Source organism: Dicentrarchus labrax, unplaced genomic scaffold, assembly GCF_905237075.1.
Source record: "Dicentrarchus labrax unplaced genomic scaffold, dlabrax2021, whole genome shotgun sequence".
Taxonomy (NCBI): domain Eukaryota; kingdom Metazoa; phylum Chordata; class Actinopteri; family Moronidae; genus Dicentrarchus; species Dicentrarchus labrax.
Genome location: NW_026136719.1, coordinates 28,694,500 through 28,715,980, shown reverse-complemented (window position 1 = coordinate 28,715,980; position 21,481 = coordinate 28,694,500). Strand labels below are relative to the sequence as shown.

General features: G+C 40.3%; 1 protein-coding gene and 1 pseudogene across 3 annotated transcripts in view; one reads left to right on the top strand and one right to left on the bottom strand.

The window, feature by feature from the left end:
- The window catches only part of LOC127351534 (multiple C2 and transmembrane domain-containing protein 2), a 37,920-nt gene extending 32,846 nt beyond the window's left edge, over nt 1-5,074 (top strand). For all 3 annotated transcript variants that reach the window (XM_051379149.1, XM_051379148.1, XM_051379147.1), the window contains 5 exons: nt 77-118; nt 1,936-2,045; nt 2,320-2,429; nt 2,925-3,022; nt 3,997-5,074. In XM_051379149.1, coding sequence (XP_051235109.1) covers nt 77-118; nt 1,936-2,045; nt 2,320-2,429; nt 2,925-3,022; nt 3,997-4,044 — 408 coding nt within the window. In that variant the 3' untranslated portion in view covers nt 4,045-5,074. The remainder of the gene's footprint in view (nt 1-76; nt 119-1,935; nt 2,046-2,319; nt 2,430-2,924; nt 3,023-3,996) is intronic.
- A 6,209-nt stretch (nt 5,075-11,283) lies between these two features.
- On the bottom strand, nt 11,284-14,634 carry LOC127351452 (high choriolytic enzyme 1-like; annotated as a pseudogene).
- Between the last annotated feature and the right edge of the window lie 6,847 nt (nt 14,635-21,481).

Genomic DNA, 21,481 nt, shown 5'->3' with positions numbered 1-21,481 from the left:
TCAAAATCCGACAATGTTCCTAATGTATAAACTCTTGGAATCACTTGAATCCCACCGTTCTTTTTTTTTTTTTCAGGACAATATGGACTTGGGGGATGAGGATGAGGATGATGAGAAGGTATGTAGCTACCTGTGATGTTCTTTGGTTTTTTTTCATTCTTTGTTGGCTAAGAATCTGTATTTCTATATGCTGATGAATAGAGAAGAAGTTAGCTTTATTTTTCCATGTTGACAGAGGTGTCTGACTGTGATCTATGATTTTATGTTAAGCTCTTTATTCAGTACTAAATCTTCTGATGCATTTTGATTCCTGCCAAATGCTAGTTGTATTTTTTTGTAAACTTGTGCTTACCAAAAGACATTTGGGCTTAATGAAGACCTCACCAACCCGTTTCCACATGTCACAACACATTCATATGCTAATAGAGGGGCGGGGGAAGAGGTTCTGCTGCATTTGGGAAAGTCCCTGAGCTTAACACACCATATAATACCATCAATATGGAACTAATGACAGCACTTAGACATGCTTTTTCAAAGCTTATTTTGAAAGTTCGTGTTGAAAGTGTTACAATGCTTTTAGGCAATGAAATATTTCTTCAGAATGACAGCAGTTTATTGTAGATTATAGACGTTGTGAATGGCCTGCGTCAACCTGATGTAAAGTGGTTCTCATACTGGTTCCAGTGGGAACATGACCCTGAACTGGCTGAAGTGTTTTAGTGCATAATGGATATTTGACTGAGGTCAAAGTAAATTGTCTCACATGTGGTTTTTGAGACTTATAGTCACTGTGCATCTGGAATATCCCAGGTTTGATCCCCTCCACGGCTCTTTTCCCAGGCTTGTCCCCAACGTCTGGACGGCATCGAGCCAGCAATCACTCAGTGTTTCCAAGCGGAAGCAAACGTATATCACAGAGATCACATAGTGACTTTGGCCAGTAAACTGTCCCCCAGTAAGCACTGCCGCCACCCCACAGAACATCCTCTCAGACCCCAGCTCCTCTCTTTAGTCCTCTAACCCTCCTTCGGTCTCCCTGTGTTTGATGTGGACATGTGGCCATGTCTCTGTCTGAAGTCTGGCGCTAGATCTTCAGAGTCTGGTCTCCCCTGTTTACTTTAAAGCCATCCTTCCCTCAAGGGATCTGGACTAGCCTGAGAACGCTACCTCTTCTCTTTCATAATGTGAAGTCCAGTCCCACTCTGAAGAGCTTTCACTTCAAGCCATCATCAAACGTGTATCTGCCTGGTGTCTCTCTCAGAGACACTTAGATAGGTATTATTATAATGTCTTGTAGGGATCAAACCTGTGTCTTTGAGAATGTCTGATATAAAACCTCTGTTACTGTATAGTTTAGCTGACACATTTTTTATCTTTTTCAGTTTTTTTTTTCAAAGACTTTTTAGGGTACAAACTAAACTCTACATATTTTTGATATTCAGATTTCATCTTCTTTAGAATTAATTAATCAGTGTAATAAATGTACTTTTTTAATTTAACCAGGACGTATTTTGTAATACAGTATCTCATTTACAACACATACAGCACAATCAGCTGTGAACAAAACACCTTTATAAAACAACATTTAATGTGAGGTAACAAAAGTAAATTTTTTAAAGATGTATTAGAGTTTCACCTCCTTTTCAAACACACATTTAGTCTGTATTATTTGGTACTGATAGTACTTTGAAGAGTTAAGAGTAATTTAATGAGCTGCATGTCTTAAAATCTGTCACTAACTATTATAGCAGTAACCTTTTTCCACCAGGACATCTATTAGATTAATGTTGAACTTTTATTGAAATTTTAATACAATTGGCTGATGAGAATTAATTTGCTTTCTGCTAGTGCATAGAAGAATAGCAAATAAGATAAGTTAAAACATCCTGGACTGTATGGATTCTTCCTTCCATCTTGTTTGTTTTGTCTTCGTAGGAGTCAGAGAAAAAAGGGCTGATGGAGAAAATCCACATGATCCAAGAAACCATCATCACCCTTCAAAACCTGCTGGATGAGATTGCCTCTTTTGGGGAGAGGATTAAAAAGTGAGAATTAAACATCCATCGTAAATTACAGCTCACTACAGCTGAGTGTTTATTTGTATTTCAGGTAGAGGGGTCTCTAAAATGTCCTGAATATTTTTAATGCATTTTTTTTAAATTGCCCTGTCCTTTAATTATCCAGTATACCAGTCTGCATTAGAGGGGCCTCAGTTACATTTATTACATTTTTACAACTGCATTTTATGTCCAGTCAGGGATCTGTAAATTAAGTTCAAACTAAAATTCTTCACTAATGTTTTTGATCTTATTTCTTCAGCACTTTCAACTGGTCGGTGCCGTTCCTGTCTGGCTTGGCTTTACTGATCTTTGTCACTGCAGCAATGCTTACATACTACATCCCTGTACGCTACATAGTTTTGATATGGGGTGAGTCTCAAACACTGTTTATTATGTCGTCTGCTTTGTGTTTGTGTCTGTTTGCCTCCATTTTTAGCAGAGTGCTTCATCACTGTATAAAACCCCTGTCCACCAACTATTCTACTATTTTTATTTCCCTGGGATCTTTTTCTGTTATCCATGAGATTTAAAAGGTAGCAGGAGTATTAGCTCCCATATTTTCTGGCTGCTGTGACTTCCCCTGTATCTCTTTAACATGCTGCTTATAATGTCAGTGACGTATGAATTGAAGCGTATATAATTGTAAAGAGTATTATCTGAATGACTACAGTGTAAAATGTTGCAACTCTTCCAACCCTAAAAAGTGAAAGTAAAACAGCAAAAAGCTACATATACTGTAGTACCCGGAGCAATGTTTCTTGGACAGCATGCGTCTCCTCTGCAGTTATTTGTTTGTGTGGAAACAAAGAGCGCAGCCACAAGAGACTACTGTTAATGATATGTTGGTGTGAATTTCTGTTTTAGGTATCAATAAATTCACCAAGAAATTACGGAACCCGTACAGCATTGACAACAATGAGGTGCTTGATTTCCTGACGAGGGTGCCTTCAGATGTGCAGAAGGTAAGCTCCACTGGATCAGCCGGCCAGGAAGCCCAAAATCCCAGAGCCCGCTAGCTTCGCATTTTACTAAAACAACTCCCAGGCATTCACCACTCTTGTCTGTATAATTAGATTCATCTGTATAATTATGTAGCCCTGTATAATTTCTGTTGTGTTTTGGTCATGATACATCCCTGGTGGAGGTCTGCTGCTTAGCAGCTTTGCAGCGCAGGCTGTTCCCAGGCTGAGACAGGAGACGCTGCTGCTGGTGTCTCCTGTATGAACTCACCAGCCTCCGCAAGAGCAAAATATCAGTCAGCTCGCTGTATCTCCTCCAACTCACATCCACCAGAATAAGTTATTGAATTTAGCTGGTTTTGTAGAATAATTTAAATAACTTTGATAGTAAAAATAACCACACTTTTTCTACAAAGGTCTTCATCAGGGTTATAGGATTTTGCATTGATGGTCCAAAATAGCCACATTATGCCCATAAACCAGATATTCATTACATTCATACATTTTTAAGTATGAACTATTCACAAGAAATCAATTAGTTTTCTCTTTTTTTCCTGTTTCTCCTCTTCCATTTGTGTTCTGCTGTGCTGACCTCTCCTCTTCCTTTATTTTACTCTCTGTCTTCTTTCTTTTAACTTGCCGTCGCCTCTCATCCTCACCCTCTCTGTCCTTTTGTCTCTAAGCTGTTTGACCCCGTTTGCCTCCTTCCTCTCCTCCGATGCCCTTGGGCCACTGAGTGTAGTGACGGCAACTCTCTCTGGTTTCACCGCTGACCATTGTTATTCTGTCTATACGACGACTATGGTCATCCTGCTCAGTAGTGGTAGTACTCGGTGAAAATGCTATTTGATTTCCAATAGGAACTGAGTAGAAGTACTACAAGATGGACAATAAGTAATGCATTAGTGATAAAAAATTGTAGCTTCATTCTTTTGTTTCTCTGTGAATAAAGTGGCTCTGGTTGTTATTTGCTGCAGGTTCAGTACAGTGAGATGAGAGGCAGCAAGAAGAAGAAAACCTCATAGAACAAGGACGGTATGTCAACGGGACCTGATGTTGCTGTTCGTGGGCTTCCTTCCTAAAAACTGTTCCCAGACAATCTGCTGAATCTCACCTTTTGTCGGTTTTAGGGTGCGTGGTAGGTTTGAATCTTAATTTGCTGTGTTGATCCACGGCTCAGCACCACTCATTCCGACCAGCACCTAAACCTTTCAACCAAAGAAGTCTCCGCAGAGAATTACTACATTTTGTAACAGATTTTACTAATGAGTCTATCTGTGCATTTCTGGAATAATTTGTAATATTATTTCCAAAGATTGTAGGTGTTTTATTGTATGTACAGTTTATTCTTTAATATAATCAATCAGAAGCTGCTTTATTTTATATTCCTGGCTCAGGTCATGTCCTCCTGAAACCAGTTGAAATCTAATTTTGTACTTTACTAAATGTATATGTTTGGTATGTAACATTTGTGTGTATATTTTTACACAATTTCCATTGACAGATGTGAAGACTTTAATTCCAAAATGGATTATCTACCATTTGAAAATAACAAACCAAAACTGTTGGTGGGGTGATAGGAAATTTCATTATAAGGGTAACTTTCAAAAATCAGTTGTCATCTTAGAAAATTGTTATATTATTTAGATCTTTGTGATTATAAGTATTAATGATTAATGAAGTACTGTTCCATATGTCGATATACAGCAACATATCATAAGTAATAAGTAAATATTATGCATGATCCTTTGTTTCTTACATTTACCTTTGAAAATGGATAAAGAGGTATGCGCTTACAATATTGACTGACTAATTTTACTTTAATGTGACAATATGGACTTGTTATTACATGCAAAGATGAGTGCCTACATTTTAGTTTTTTTATTTTTGTTCATCCTACATACAGGTTGCTCTATGTTGTATTTCAGTCTTTACTTGTGAGTGGGTCGGGGTCAGATCTGTACACACAACTTTATTTATAAATGACAATCACAGATGAAGACTTTATATCTCTCATTTCTAACAGCAATAAATGCACACAGTCATGCACATTTATATGCTCTGTGCTGCGCCTCTTTGAATTCCCCTGCATGCCGTATTCTTCCTCTCCGTGCTGCAGGATTGTGGGCGTCTTAACAGCACGGTTGCTGAGCCCCCCTCTCTTCATTAGGCTTTCATGAAGTGAGGCGAGGCTGTGTGAGACCTCGCCGGCACCCGAGCTCCCTGCTGTGTTGATGGCCCTTGGGCGTCGCCACAAGCCGGAGGACCTCGCCGACCTCCTCTCAGCTGCTGTGACGAGATGCCTGCAGCCAGCATCCTATCAAGCACAGCAGCCAGACAAACCTCCGGTACCGGGCTGCACACCGCTCAGGAGCAGGAGGAGGTTTTTAAAACCAGCCACAAGCAACAACAGCCGCACCAATTTAGGGATTGGAGAATCGGAGTAGTTAAGATGTTGGCGTTCAGAGTAATACCCTGGGATTTATGGCTTTTAAGTCAGAGCGCGTGGGCTCTCAGTCAGCAGCCTCTTAAATGAGAAATGAGTAAAATTAGAGGAAAACTGCTCTTGATCAAATGCAATAAGAATCCCACAATTTTTGCATCAAATGCTTTACAAATGTATTGCACATAAGCATATTTAATGATTGAACTGGTTAGTTACTTAAGATGTCAGCATTTTGAGTAAAATAATTTCTATTATTATATCTAATACTGGATTGTTTGAGACATGCATGAAATAACACCTCATCTGGAGAAATAAACTAAATATACTTAAACAGCTCAGTGCAATATACACATAATATGCACCACAATGCTACTCCATACACAATAATTTGATGATTTGTCCAATTGTCTCGAGAACAGGGGATGTGGAGACTGTGGCAGACGATGACCTGTATATCTCTTCATCTAGTTATAATGTTGACTTAGGTATCAATATTAATAACCCGCTGTCAAGGACACTGGAAGGACATCTCAATTTGACACTTATAGGCTCAGCATGAATATGTATAGGCGGCGAGACCCTTCAAAATTACCAAGTAAAATCATGGTTCACACGTGGGGACTAATGTGATGTGGCACATGCATTCTGATGAGCCACAAATACAGCGGGCTGATCGGTCTCAAAAGACTTGTTATAACTCAATATCGGACCTGTGTGTGTGTGTGTGTGTGTGTGTGTGTGTGTGTGTGTGTGTGTGTGTGTGTGTGTGTGTGTGTGTGTGTGTGTGTGTGTGTGTGTGTGTGTGTGTGTGTGTGTGTGTGTGTGTGTGTGTGTGTGTGTGTGTGTGTGTGTGTTTATACAGAGGAGCTGCATATAAAGCTCTGTAGAGGGTGTGAATGTCCATTATTATCCATTAACAACCTTTATTAAAGCATTAATAACTATATCCAGCATGGACCATTTATGTGCGTGTGGAGACGAGATGGAGGGGTCTAATGGGCAACGCACTGTTTATCTGGTTCCCAACATAAAATATTGCCAGTTAGCAAACTGCAGAGCAGCAGGACGGTGTTTTCACACCGACAACAAGCCTGGTTGGTTGGTTTGTATCTCACTGTGTCTCCATTTCTATGACACTTCACCTTCAAAATCTGGCTGCTGGTGGAAACTGGGCATTGAATTATAAGTGTGATTATATACTAATTTTCATGTAAAAAATTAGTATAAAGCATGGCTTAAAAGCATAAAGTGAGTGGTCAGATCATATCTGTACACTCTGTCCATCATGTATTTGTTTCCAAACATCACCACTCATCATAAGAGATGTATAATTATCATCAAATTGTCCCGATAATGAGAATCATTATCATTGCTGTTAACCTCTCGCTAGCAACTGTTAAACTGCTAATGTGTTTTAATAAAGTAGGTCTTTTTTTAGACTGCATGTTTGGAATGAGAGTGATCTCCTCTCACTCTCAGCAAGAATGAAGCAAATTAGAATATTTCTCAAAATGGCTGAATTCTTAGTCAACTGAATGTGTTGTGTGCAGTCCTACAGCACCAGTTGTTGTTTCAGCTTATCAGTGATCAACCATTTTGTCACAAGTTTCCATTTTTAAAAATGTCATAATTGTCTTATCCTCGTTCAACAGCAATCATTTCTCTCAATAATGAGCTTGATTTTGACCATGTGGACCCCCCACCACCACCGCTACCACTCCCCATAGTGTTAACAATCCTTCAGGGAGTCTGGGTCCAGGTAAATCACAGGAACAGTGTGTACTAACTGGGCTGCTGCCCAGAGGCTGTGGGGCGACTGAGTTGTCCTGGAGCAGGCCGACATCAAAGCCCTTGATCCAGAAGTGCCTGAGGCTACCAACAGCTGACTGCTCTGATTGACAGCGGAGATGCAAAAGGATGTTGTGAGAGAGACCAACACACTCATATTAAGTTGTCCTTTTGTGGTGTTTTGTTTTACTATCTCTTTAAATCTACAGTACTAGAATGTTGTAGTTGTGTAAACCTATAGATAAGCTAAATAAAATGTTTTGTTGTTCTATCTTTGATAATAGGGCTGGCAAAAATGTATTGGTTTTATTGCTAAAAATACCAAAACCATCTCTCAGGCCTTTTTGAACTTCTCCTGTCTGTAAATGTTTTAAAAGATGTTTAAAATAAACTGATGTGAAATAGATTATTTCAGCTTTCACAAACAAAGCTAATTAATTTCCTAAAACAGCTGGGCTCTGTAATCTGTAGCAAACCCAAACTACTCAAACGAGTGAAATAAAGTGCATTCTTTTGGGAATAGCTTCAGTTGTGGATAATTATGCATTTGGTCCTCTAGTGCAATGGTTGATAACATAATGTGTTAATTTGCAATAATAAGCTGTGTATATTTCTACAAAATGTGTAATTCAATTAAATCTATTGGTTGAGTCAGAAGCATTGAACTACCACTGAGAGCGGCCGTAGTTGGAAGTTCCAACCATTTATCCATTGCTGTTAGCTAATTATTGTGTCTATATTCCCGGGGTCCTAAGTTCCCTGACCCTCAACCCTAGAACATAGGATCCTGGGAACAATGGGAATGACCCCCTAATTAACCATTTATCTAAGCTATTACTTTTAGGTAAGTATTTCAACCATATTTATTAATTTTAGCTGACTGTACATTTCTCTGCTTGCTAATAGCTTCACACACTTTTGCAGTTGCAATATGTGATGTTCAGGTGTTCACATAGGTGTAATAGCTGACCCTATATGTGGATTACATAATATATATATCTTCAAATAAATAATAATTTTGTCAACTCACTTGAGCTACTCCTAATATTTGCACATATCCCCTGGGAACTGCAGGAGTATTCAGATACATCTATCTGGGAGCCACTGATGTAGTATCCACAGCAGCTGGACAGTGTATGTGAGATTGACTTAAAATTTATTTATTTTATTAATATTTTTGACAGACAGTACAACATATGTCACCATCACAAAATACAAGACGTATACATCATCGGCTGTCCCGTTTTAAAATTAAAGAAAGAAGAAAAAGAAAAAACAACAACGACATGTGCCTTACACCTGTGTTTAACATTTTTCCTCTCATTCTACCACTCAAACGCTATATTGGATTAGATCAGATCCGGTGCCTTATATTCAGACAGACAACCCCTCTATTGACATCAAGAAGGAGCCCCAGACTTGATTAAAGATATCCTCTCTCCCCGTTACTCTGTAAGTGACTCGCTCATATGTAGCCATTCTTGTCATTTGTTCAGTCCATTCCCTAAAGCAGCACAGAGTAGATGACTTCCAGTGTCTCAGAATTATTCTACATCCTGTTGTAGTAGCCAAACGTATCCATAGTCTTTGTCTTCCTGTCAAAGTGTTATTGTCTAGCAGCAGACCCAGAATACACAGAGCTTGGGTCTTGGTGAGTTGTAATCCGAATAGATCATTTAAGAGGGTAACAACCCTTTCCCACAAATGTGCATTTTTTTTTCACAAGAATACAACATGTGTACCAGAGTATCCACTTCCTTCTCACACCTCCAACACATGTTACTGTCCTTAAGTTTTAGTTTGGCCATTTTACTGGGGGTCCAGTGGTTTCTGTTAAACAATTTGTACTGAATAAGCTGAGACTGTGCTTCACGAGAACAGTTATGCCACGATGCAACCAACTTCATCCATCTATCAGCTGAAATCTGTTCGCCCACATCTTTCTCCCAGCATAGTCTCAACCCTTCCAGGTGGGGTGGTCGTGCCTCCCTGAAAATCTCACAAAATTTAGAGGCTCCACATTTTTTATGTCTAGTTACCTGGACTAACTCCTGAATCCTGGTCACGGGGTCATGGTTCTTCCCCTGAGTAGCTTTAATGCAATGCCCAATTTGTAGGAATTTCCAAAAATCCTCTTGTGTAAGGTTATATTCTTGCTTAATTTCATCAAATGACCTCAATCCATTTTCGCTAAGCAAGTCACAAAGCAAGTTTATTACAGCTTTTGCCCATTTCTCCCACATAATAGGTTTTTTGCCAATTAATATTTTTTTGTTATACCAAATAGAGGATTTAGGGGTAAGATGCGGGCTACATTTTATATGTTGATGAGCACTCATCCAGGTTTCTTGTACAAAGGTCAAAACTGGGTCCTTAAAGGGTACCGGTCTTCCCATCTGAGTAAAAAATGCCTTAAGGGAGGTTGGAGCCACCGGTTCCTCTTCTATTTTAACCCAGAAAGGCACCTGCTCCCGTAAATTCTTTATCTTAGCTAACTGGGAGAGTGAAAAGGCATAATGATACCACTCTATTTTAGACAATGATAAGCCTCCACTTTCTTTGGCTGCATATAATTTTGATCAGTTAAAGCTTGTTTTTTTGCCTGCCCATATATAACTCTCTACGACAGTATTGTATAGTTTCAAGAGGCTAGGAGGAAAACGTAATAGTAGCATGTACAGAATATATAGGATTTTAGGGGAGATGATCATCTTGACCAAGTTAATCCTACCTAACAAATATATATTCAATTTAGCCCAGTTTTGTAAGAGAGGCTGAATAGCCTGAATAACCGGAGAAATGTTAGATTGCATTATTTTGTCCAATCCTGGTGTCAGCTTGATCCCTAGATAGGTCAGGCCTGCTGGCATCCACCTGTACTGCCATGATTCCCTAATGGCCGGAGGACATATTTTAGAGATGTGCATGGTCACTGACTTAGTCCAATTAATTGTGTAGCAAGAGATTTCTGAAAATATGTCAATAATGGAAGAGATCTTGGATACTGCTGTTTGGGTTACTTGTAATCAAAAGAATGTCATCAGCGTACAAAAAAAGCTTATGTACTTCATGGCCCATTTGAATCCCTTTAATGTCTTTACTTTCCCGCAATGCAATTGCCAATGGTTCCAGAAATAAGGCAAATATCAGCGGCGACAGGGGCCACGACTTTGAATGAAGATGACATCACACTATTAGTAATTACTGTAGCCATCGGCTCTGTATGTACTAGCTGTAACCACATAAAGGATGGACTGAACCCGAATTTCTCCAATGTATGAAAGACGAAAGCAAATTCAAAAGCCTTTATCAAAAGCCTTCTCCGCATCTAGGGAGAAGGCAACTATGGGGTCTATATCATTCCTGCTTTTCCACATTATGTGTAATATTCTGCAGAGATTGTCATCTGAGCACTTATTTTTAACAAACCCAACCTGATCAGCATGTACCAGATTGGGAAGCACCCTTTCTAGCCTGGCAGCAAGCACCTTGGAGATTACTTTTTCATCAACGTTAATTAACGAGATTGGATGATAGTTTCCACAATATTTCCCTTTTTTATGGAGTAAAGTGATAACAGCTGATCTCATACTAGCTGGGAGTTTACCCTTCCGCAATGCATCCTGGTAGACAGCTAACAATCTTGGGGAAAGATATTCCACAAATTTCTGACGGAAATCCATCATTGCCAGGAGCTTTGCCTAACTGGAGACTGTGAATTGCCTGTTTAATTTCTGCTAATGTAATTTCTCTAGGATCTATAAAATAATGGTAATGACTTTATTAGGAAATGTATTAATGCTGAACAACAGCGGAGCTGACACAGAAGGTTTTGGATGCACAGACAATACTTGTTGGTAGGATTAATTCATTGTTGGTTTTGGTATTTTCATGGGATTTGTTAACAGTAAGAAATATATAGAATAGGTTTCACATATTCATTAACATAATCCTAGATTCTACTGTCTGATTATTAAGTAAGGTCAGAACAGTTTTCCTAAATGATGACTTTGGATCAGATGCTTTGTTGTTAGCAGCCGTAGAGCATGTTGATCCTCATAATGTCCCAGTAGGACATGCCCTGCCTCTGGCCGATCTGGACGTTGGTGTTGGGGAAGGGGTGATGAAGTCCTTCCTGTACTGGATGGAGAAGGCTGTTCTTCAATAGTCCCTGTTGTAGAAGTAGTCGTAGGGAGTGTTCAGGTTGTTGGTGGACTGCTTGTAGAAGTTGTAGACCATCTGAAGGTTGATGTTCTCCCAGTTGATCCTGACATAGTGGTCGTAGTCCCTCCTGGTCTGCTCGTGCTGGAAGCCCAGAGCGTGGTTGATCTGGTGCTGGATGATGCTGTGGTAGAGGCACCCCTGTCTGTTGAGAGAGAGCAGATCTCTGCCTCCCTCTCGGCCCAGAGAGGAGAAACATTCAACTCTGTTCTCGATGCTGAGCTAGTCGTACTCGTTCTGACGGGGCACGAAGCGGATGCAGGTTCAGCTGTGGAAGGCATGCATGGCAAAATCGATCTTCTGCCTCTCCAAGCTGATGAACTCAGCGCTTATTGTGAAGGGGATTATCACCAAGCCGTTGGAAGTTTTCCTCCACAGGCAGTTCTAGGACCAGAATTGGTTCTGGGAGCCAGCAGGTCTCCTTCAAGCAGGATCTCATTGTAGCCGTAGTTGGAGGTCAGAATTCTGGTGATGATGTCAACGGTGTCTGGGACTTCTTATTTGCCTCCTTCCTCCTGGAGAGGATGTGCCTGAAAGAGGCCAAGGATGTGCAGCATAAGGCTGACAGGGAGTCATCTTCATGGTCAGTCTGGAGGCTGTGGAGAGACTCCTTGAAGCTCGATGTTTGACTCGGTTCAGTCCAGGGTCTTTATACTGTCCTCTACAGGTGTGTCTGCAGGAGGATTATAGGTTGGGGTCAACACCACTAGGCCTAAATAAACCTCTGAAGGGAGGACTCCAGAGACAAACTTTACTTTTAAAACAGTTTCTCTGTCCGTTTAGTCCTCTTCGTGTGCCACATTCCTTACACTAAGCTCAGCTGGTTTTATCTTTCTTTGTTTTACAAATGGCTTTTTGGCAACCTTTACCAAAGTATATATGCTGAAATTAAATTTGTGTGACCCAAATACTGTTTCTTCACTCTCTGATGACCTGCGTAATTGAAATCCCCTGTGCGCCTTTTATGACAAGCTGTTAAAGTTGTAGCAAAAGCTGCGTGTCCCTCTGTGAGGATGATAGACGGCCTATTGAAACTCTTGCATATGTAGAGGATGTTAATAGGTTCCTGTGGGACATGTTGCTGTGGCTGTGCCCGAGACGGCTCTCCAGTCAGAAAAATGAATACTAAATTGTATGAAACAGTCCAAGCTATTGTACAAAACCATCATGGCTGCCCGTCCATCAGGGACACTCATGAGGTATGCCAGTAACATTTGTTTATGGATGCATGCACACTAATTTCCTCTATAGTTTCATTTAATTAGTTATAATAGTCATTAGTTTGATGATGCAACTTTAGCACATAAAATTTTTCTAGCTTTCTACTTTTCTTCGTGTTTTCTTTATTTAAGTCAAATAAATGGTTTTCATTTCAATTCAGATATCTCCAGCCCTCGAAAACAGCTTCATTCTGTAATACATTTTAAACTAGATATCTCTGTTTATTGGTATTTAAGTATGTACCCAGGATGTGATTTGCCCTCTCATGAAAATATGGACTCAACTCAAATTTGTCCAATTTAATTATCACATATAAACCTACTACAGTTCCCTTGAATCCTGGCCTCATATAAAGTGTAAAGATGAATTGTGAAAAGAATGTGTGTTTTCTCTCAAACGCCCCCCCCGTCTCAATCTCATCAGCCACCGTGATTAAGGTTTGGCATTGGGGATTGTGCTGTCTTTTTGGAGAGATATTTCAGCTGCATTTCTGACACTCTGAAAGGAGAGGAAGATAAAGGAGGCGTCGGGGAAAAAACTCCTTCCCGTTGTGTGAGTCCTAGAGAGGGCCTTGAACCCTGCCATTCACGCCTTTCTCTCCATCAGCTGAGTCTAATTGCCAGAGAGGACAGGAGACCCCAGGCCCGATCGTTCCTTATCCTCTTTAGCGCTTTCAGGCGAGTGAAAGGCGAGCTTCTGCTTTTGATCTTTTCTCTGATTCGCTTTTTCTTCTCTGTCATCCCTACCATCCTCTCCTCAGGAGTGACACCAGCTCCTTTCACTGCCTGCCCCCGTCTCCATCTGCCCAAAATAATGACCAAGGCCCAGGCATTATTAAACAGAGGTGGAGAAGGGAGGTCAGCACTGGGAGAGGGAGAGGGAGGTCTGGATGGGGACTCCAAACTCGTCTAAGGAGGGGTGCCCCTATTCCAAATCTACTCCGTAGCCTCTCTGTGTTCCCTTAGATTCATCCCTTACAGTTTTCATGGCCTTAGCCTGGAGAAAGCCCATTCTTTAACAGACCACGGACGTGAAGGCTCGTCCTTTCCCAGAGACGCTGCTACAATAAGACCCCAGGCTGCTTGAGACAATGGGCCCTGTGTGATCTCTCAGCCAGACTCAGGATGAGACGATGCCTTGCTTGCCAGTCCCATGGGAGGGTAGACCAGTGGTCATTGTTGACAGCTAATGGACAGCATCTTTCCACTGGCAGGCCCCCCTGCAGACTGTGTCATTTTAGGTTGCTTAATAACAACACTCAGGCTGGACCGACTGAGGAATTCTATCAAGGACAGCAGTTTGTTTGCAGATGAAAATCATTCCCCTCACAAATCTCTAAAGCTAACACTGGGGGGTGATTGGATGAATGCAGCCGGCGAGCAAAGGCAGCATTCAGCGGGGGAAATTCAATATAACTTATGAAAAGAGAAACTGGTCTTATGTCTGAAAAGACCAGAATTAGAATCACTTAATTCAGCCGGAACAATAAAATTACAGCCGTTTGTTTTTCTTAAGCCAGAGCAGAGACATACTGACAACTCATAATGGAGCCATACATGCTGACATACAAGGTGCAGGACAATGCAAGACATCAGGAAGAAAAGACTCTACATATCACTCTTATCACTCTGCAATTGCATGTTCAGCACATATAGCAGTTGTAAATGTAGACCTTGTGTTTGACATGACTGAGATCAGTGTTAGAGATGTCTGAACAGCTGCTGCTTAAGGCTCCTATAGGGATGAAGTACACGCTGTCTCAGTGATTGTACATATGATATACTGTATATGTATGTGCGCATTTCATGTTCTTTTTTTATTCATATGCATGAGCACTATGACAGCACAAGTGCCCTTTTACTGCTACTGAAGCCACAGTGAGGGACACAAACAGTGGTGTGGACTGTGTTGTTGTCCTTGGTGCACTCAGATGGTTCATCTTTAACGCTGAGGGGCTGTGCACTGAAAAGGACACATAACAAGTCTGGAGGACAAATCATCATTTCTACATTATGCAGCCAAAATCCCAATAAAACTGAAAACATTTATAAGATCATTTTTATACTTATGTGCATTAAGCATTAGTTGTAAAGATAAAATTCAATAATGTTTGTGGTTACTCAGCAGTGATCAGGCTATGTAAGGGTTTTCATCCACTGCATGAACTCACAAGGCATACTCTTTGATTTTCCTCCTTTCTCAGAGCAGAAAATCTGGTCTGTAAACAATTTTACATCTGTCCCTGTATCTATTTCCCTGTGCCACACTGGTGGTATGAAAAGTAGGCGAAACTTTTCAAAATATGTGTTAAACTTTCAAAAGTAATCCTCACAACTCCTCTTTTCTTTTAGTTTGAAGCCTCATGCAGCATCACATTCAATGCATGCAGACCCTTAAACCATAACCTAATTTAGTCTAAATAAATTGGAAAGTACTTTCCTGAACTACTTTGCTGGGAAGGTATAGTTTGTTTTGTTTTGTTAGTATGCTAACATTTGCTAATTAGCACTAAATCTAATAATGGCTCTAGATGAAAAGTCAGAGACAATAACAATGCAACAATACAATTAATTATTATCTGTTAAAAACTGTAGTCAGTAATCTAGTCCAAGTATCACAATATTAAAGTAACGTAACTTGATTACTTTTCCTACTCTCTACCAAATATAAAAATAAGACAGGGGAAAGGAAAGTATTTTATAAAACAACAGCTTTCACTGTACTGTGATGTTAGTCTGCTTTAAAGACAAATTAATGGTGAAATTTTCACCCAGTGAAAGCATTTTCACTAGAGGCTGTGATAATGAATTGGCAACTGTAAGATTAACTATTTCACCGAGACCAGAGTGCTGTTGTCAGACTTGTCAATACTTTGGCATGGCAGTGTAACTACATGTAATCCTTTACTCCCCATGACCGTCAGAAAAGTTAATGGCATAAATGTGCTTTCCAAATTTCAATGCAATCCATCCAATAGTTGTTTAGATATTTCAGTTTGACTGACAGACCAGCATTGCCATTCACAGAGAAACGCCACTTGCGTAGCTAAAACATATTTTTGATCATTAATTCTGTTCACAACTGACAAGAAAGTAATGGATGAATGGGTGGTAATTTAATACTTTTTTAATCCTTCATTGAGGAAATTCAGTTTTTTTTTATAATGAGCATGATATGAGTTAAATGTTGCCGTCTAGATTTAAACACATCATAGCTTCATAGTAGATAATACTTTGGCCAAATAAACCACTGGGATGCCCTTCGAAATACCTCCTGGAAATGTCTCACTGTGAGAAAGGGGGGTGAGAAAGAAAGCGGTCTTATCTAAATTACTGTCAAGTGCTGGAGGCAGTAAAGTGTTTATTTCATGTGCTGTCTGCTGAAGAGGAAAAACTTTTTCTTTGTGTATTTTCTGTGTTTTTACCAGCCCCCTCCCTCCCTCCCTTTTTTTTATAATGTGTAGTAGTGAGCGGCTCAGGCCGGAGTGTGATGGATCCTGGAGTGCAGGAGGAGGAGAGGAGGTGGAGGGAGGAAAAGGGCAGAGTGTTAGGTCAGGCTGATAGAGATGTCAGCGCTGCTTCAGTAATCTTGTGACGCCTAAGAGAGCGGTTAAAAAAAAAAAAAAAAAAACGAGCAGGGAGCAGGACGACTGAAAGACCAGCGGCTTGGTGACAGCAGAAGCAGAGACCACCCCAACAACAGCAGCAGGGGATGCTGGGAGGGGAGGGGAGGGTTGGCATGGGGGAGGAGGGTGCGGCAGGAGGGGTGGGGGGGTGTGAGGAGTGAAGCCGGAGGGGGAAGCTGATCTTCAGTTACACATTATAGCTGATAGTTAACCCTCCTCCTCACAGCAGTGTGTTAGAAAAAGAGAGAGAGTGGTGAGCCAGTTATCAACGCAGTGGAGGATTTAAGCCTTGTCCACCTCATTTAACATCTCCAACAGGCTGGAGTTATTCTGTATAGTACTGAATGAAATGGACCTAATGGAAAACACTAGTGCACACACTGGCAGAGACAGGAGATCCTTAAAATAAGTAAAAATGGATTTTAGAACAGTAATGGATCTTTCTTGTACACTGCATTTCTGATTTTAGATTGGCTCACTGTGTATTTTCATTAGGTTTTTATACGGCACACCTATGCACACATTACTAATACATACATACACAGTCACAATGTTTCCCATATCACTATCATATGTACTCTCATAACCATTAAATCCACAGAAACAATGCCGTGTTGTGTATTAGGCCATAAAAGTGAAGCTTTTGGAGTCTGCCGTTCTGTTTAATGGGTGACCCAGTAATGAAATGTGATTCAGGTGGTAGATGGATATCTGCAGTGAAATATCTCTCCCTGCTCACTGGCTGCAGCCCAGACGTCGCCTTCTGCTCGCTCCTGCTGTAAAGTGTGATTTGCCGTGTTTGGCCTTTTGTCTGGGACAATTATGTTCACCATTAACAAGCTTTCTTCTGTTATTGTTCATCATCAATTAGAGGTGGACGGTAATTTGAGCTGATGGTGGAGACGGTGCTGAGAGATTTAGTGGTGATGTTGTGGGGTGTATGGGGGGCAATTAATGCCACAAAGAAGTTTGTTGACTCTTGTCTCAGTAGTTTTTTTCCCCAGTTATTTTGTGGCCGCATTTGGAGTACAGATACTTTCCTCTATTTGTTCTTGCTTCTTCAGATCCATAACACCGTGTCAGTCTAAGAGTTTCTTTTATTTTAATGATTGACACGGCAATGCAGAGGACACCGTCAACAATACACAGGGTCATCCTGCAAAGAAGTTGACCCTGGCTTAATGTTTGATGCAAAGTAATACAGTGTAACACACATGCAAGCCCTATTCCTGCTGGATAGCTGTGTAACTTAAACTGTGTCATTTTACTGTTTACCTTGTGATCAGATGGAGGATAAAACAACTGCAGTTGAGGTAACTTCCCAGAGTTGTAAAATCCTGTCTCATAGTATTATTAACTACTGTGAAGAGTTTTGGAGTCTGATAACCATTCAAAGTGGTGGATGTATTACAGAAACTGGATTGAGAGAAAAGGTTTGGTTTCAGAAGTGGGGAAACAATGAACTCAGAGGTTCTTCAACCCAAATAATTAAATAAATAAAAACAAGTTAAATGCTATTTCTTGCATTTATATATATTTATATCAATCAAGTAGATATCAAATTATGATCACATTGGTTACTGATTTTCCATTGCAATGGTAGTATTTGGGCTATATAGTTAATGCACTATACTATGCATTAACTCAATAATCATGCTTAGTTTCCTTGACAGAGATCTGATACGTGGTACCAGGTACATGCTAAATAATGTTGTATTTTTGTATAGACCATTTATTGTACTTTTAGTTTAGTTTATTTAGTGGCAGAGAGAGAGGCAACATCCGGGGCAAACAAATGTAAACAAAACATAAAAAACATGAAAGCCTAATGCTTAATGGCTGTGAAGCCACGCTAATAACTGAAGGCGACTCAGACAACTGCATCAACATTTAGGATTTTGAAAGTCCCCCAAGCAGTAATTCTACATTTATTTTGTAATACAGTGCTGATTTCAGTCTGAACACCCATTTGTATTGGCAATGGTGCTCCTGCTTCTCTGTGGCATGAATAACACATCATATTTGGGCAGCATTCCAGCGCTGAAACCTGCTCCATCCTCTTTGTCTGAGCTGCAGAGAGGGCTGCAGGATGCCCATCAGTGGCCTGGCTCAGATAATGACTTATTGATAGGAAAGGATGCTGGGTGCCCCATGCATATTAGCATGACGCCAGCTGGTCGCAGTACCGCTGCTTTACCAGCCAGAGCATTGCTAATGCAATTACCTGTACAGGGCCTCCACACAGAGGTCGCTCTGCTGTCATTTTATATCTCTGTTTATACATCATAATCTTGCCATGCTGTAGTGTGGTCAGTTAAGTCTGTCTTTACATTAATACAGACCACCATTTACAGAGTCATTTTGTGGTATGAATCAGGTACCAATAGAACTGTAACCAGCACTGCTGTTTTAAGTGTAGGTACAGTGGAAGAAAACAAGACTATTGGCAATGAGGGAGTGACAATTGGGCATTTTAGAGGTTCTAACTGTTTTTGTTAATGAATGCTGGGAAACAGAACTAAAAATTTGGGCAAAATGGTATTAACAACACTGATATTATCCTATAACACATTTCACAGTTTTGGTATGCTGCCAAACTGCAGGGGTTTGGTAAGATAGCAAGTGGTTGAAGAACAGATAAAACGTATGGGATACATTCCCAAAATACTGGGGTACAGCAATGTAGTTTGTGTCAAAGGAAAGGGGAATTAATAATGAGAGACTCATCTATCATTTATGGAGAACAGCAATGTACTAACAGTGGAATTTCAGTGGATAGGCCACTCTGTGATTTAGCCTGCCAGCTTGTGTTCTTTGGCTTGACTACAGAGAAGATGCAGTTTTTAATAGTAATAGATACAAGTACATGTAAAAACAAATGCTTTTTCCCTTCAACAGGAATCTGGTGTCAACAATTATTTATGTGTGTATAACTGCAATAAACAACAATAAACAACAAAACATAGGTACACATTTTAGTTCCACTCATTAACAAACTAAGTGTAAACCTATCCAGTAGTGGTGTCTATTGTGTTTATTTTTGAGATAGTGTTTTGTGCCAGTTTCAGAGGCTGATCAGTGTTGTTCAAACCATTTTTCCCAAATGTCAGTTTTGTTTCCTAGGTACCCGGTATTTATGAAAACACTTAGAGCATTAATTTATTTCTCCTTCCTCTAAAATGCCCGGTTGTTACTCCCTCGTTCCCTATAGTGTTGTTTTCTTCCACTGTACCTACAAGTACCAATAGGAGCCATACAAAAACATACAATTTCGCGCAAGCTGTATTATACAGTGTCACTTTTTTTCTCCTAGATATCAATTACTTAAACTGCGAGGCAAAAGCAAAGTGCATCTGATCTTTTTTTGCCTCCAAAACGCAAAATATCTTTCATTTAAAAAGATGGTTAGCACAGTCTAGAGTTTAAACTTTAAACTCACTTCTGCTGCCTTTGATTTATCTTTGTGTGCAAAAGAGACATCATGCAAACAGTGTGCAGCCTGTGCCTCAGCAGAATGCAGCCAAAATATACAAACCTGCTCATTTGATGTCTCTAGACTGACAAGATGTTGTCATTTGGTCAGTGTTAGAGTAATTTAATTATTACTGAGAATTATCAGACAAGGCTCACCAAACAAGTACCAGCTTAAAAGCAACACTTGTGCATCTGTAACAGATATACATTATCTTATTATATTTATTTATACACATTTGTATGTTTATTTGGATATGGCTTAGACATACATTTCTGCTTAATCTTTTCTCTCTCACACACACAATAAGAAGAACAACAAAAGCAAACATGGACGCATTAATGATAAGCTATGGGGAGTTCCCACATGTTACCCAGTTGACATCCTTGTACAAGGAGATGAAAAACATTTCTAACAGGGCCAAAGAAATAATTCTGGCGTATCAAGGGAGCTTGGGAGAGGGGAGGGAGGGGAGATGGTTGCTAGATTCCCAGCATGTCCACATATGACAGTCCTTCGCCCAGGGCTGGCCGACGCAGCGACATTGTGCGCCTGTCATAGCTGCCCTTCAACAGCAGATGAAGCTGTCAGCAGGACGATGACTTTATTCTGACAAGCGCTCCACCCTCTCTCTTCAGAGCGTTGCAAATAAATATGTTGGGTTTCAAAGCTGCCAAGGCAGACGTTGGACAGTGGGTCAGGGGGCCAAATGCAGAGCAAAAGCATTCCCTTCCCCTCGTAACCTGTTCTCAATGAGCCTGGTCACCTCGCCAGGGCACCCATTCAGCGTGAGCCATCCAAAGGGCCCCAGGGCCCCAGATCTCACACACTGCCTGCCGGGGGAGTTCTGTGAGCTTCTCTCTCCCTCTGACAGCCATCACTCTCTCTCTCCCTCTCCCTCTCTTGCTCTGTGCATCTCTGTGTTTGCCACGTTGGTGAGCCAAAAATATCCTCAGCAGAGAGAAATAGCGAGAGCACCAAACAGTTCAAACCATTTATGACAGAATATGATTCAATCTGATGAGGATGAAATGACCTCTCTCCACTGACGCAGTGTTATAAAGAAATATTTATTCATGAAGTTTCTCTGGATGATGGAGTCAAAATTTCATCATCAGAGCAACATACAGGTAAAAGAGAGAGCACTGGTTTGTATTTTGTTGTTGAATGGAGCGGGCAGACCATCTGCAGTGTGAGATCTTCTCTTCCTTCTCCTCTCACCTCTTTTTTTCCTCTTGTGTAATGCACCAACCCATTTTCAGCTCACTTCATCTCAATTTTGAGATCCAACCAAACGTAATGCAAAAAAGCATCAGGTTTGTTGAACTGTTTTATGAGGGGTTTCACATGTATGTACAGTAATTCATACAAAGTAAGTCCAGTAATGATCTGCAGCTTTCCCATACATAATATAGTTAACTTTACTAACATCTAGCACTTATTAACAGCATATAACATAATGGACAGAGATTCACTTATATACGGCTCATGGACGTTTTTCCATTTAATGTTCTAAATAGCTTGTGTGTGTGGTATTAGGATACATCTGATACAATTCACCGATTAATTGAATCAACTAATTAGGCCATTTTCATTTTCTTTGTCATGTAAAATAGTAAACTGAATATCGTTGGATTTTGGACTTTTGGACTTTTGGACTTTTGGAAACCTTTTCATTTCCTTACTTGG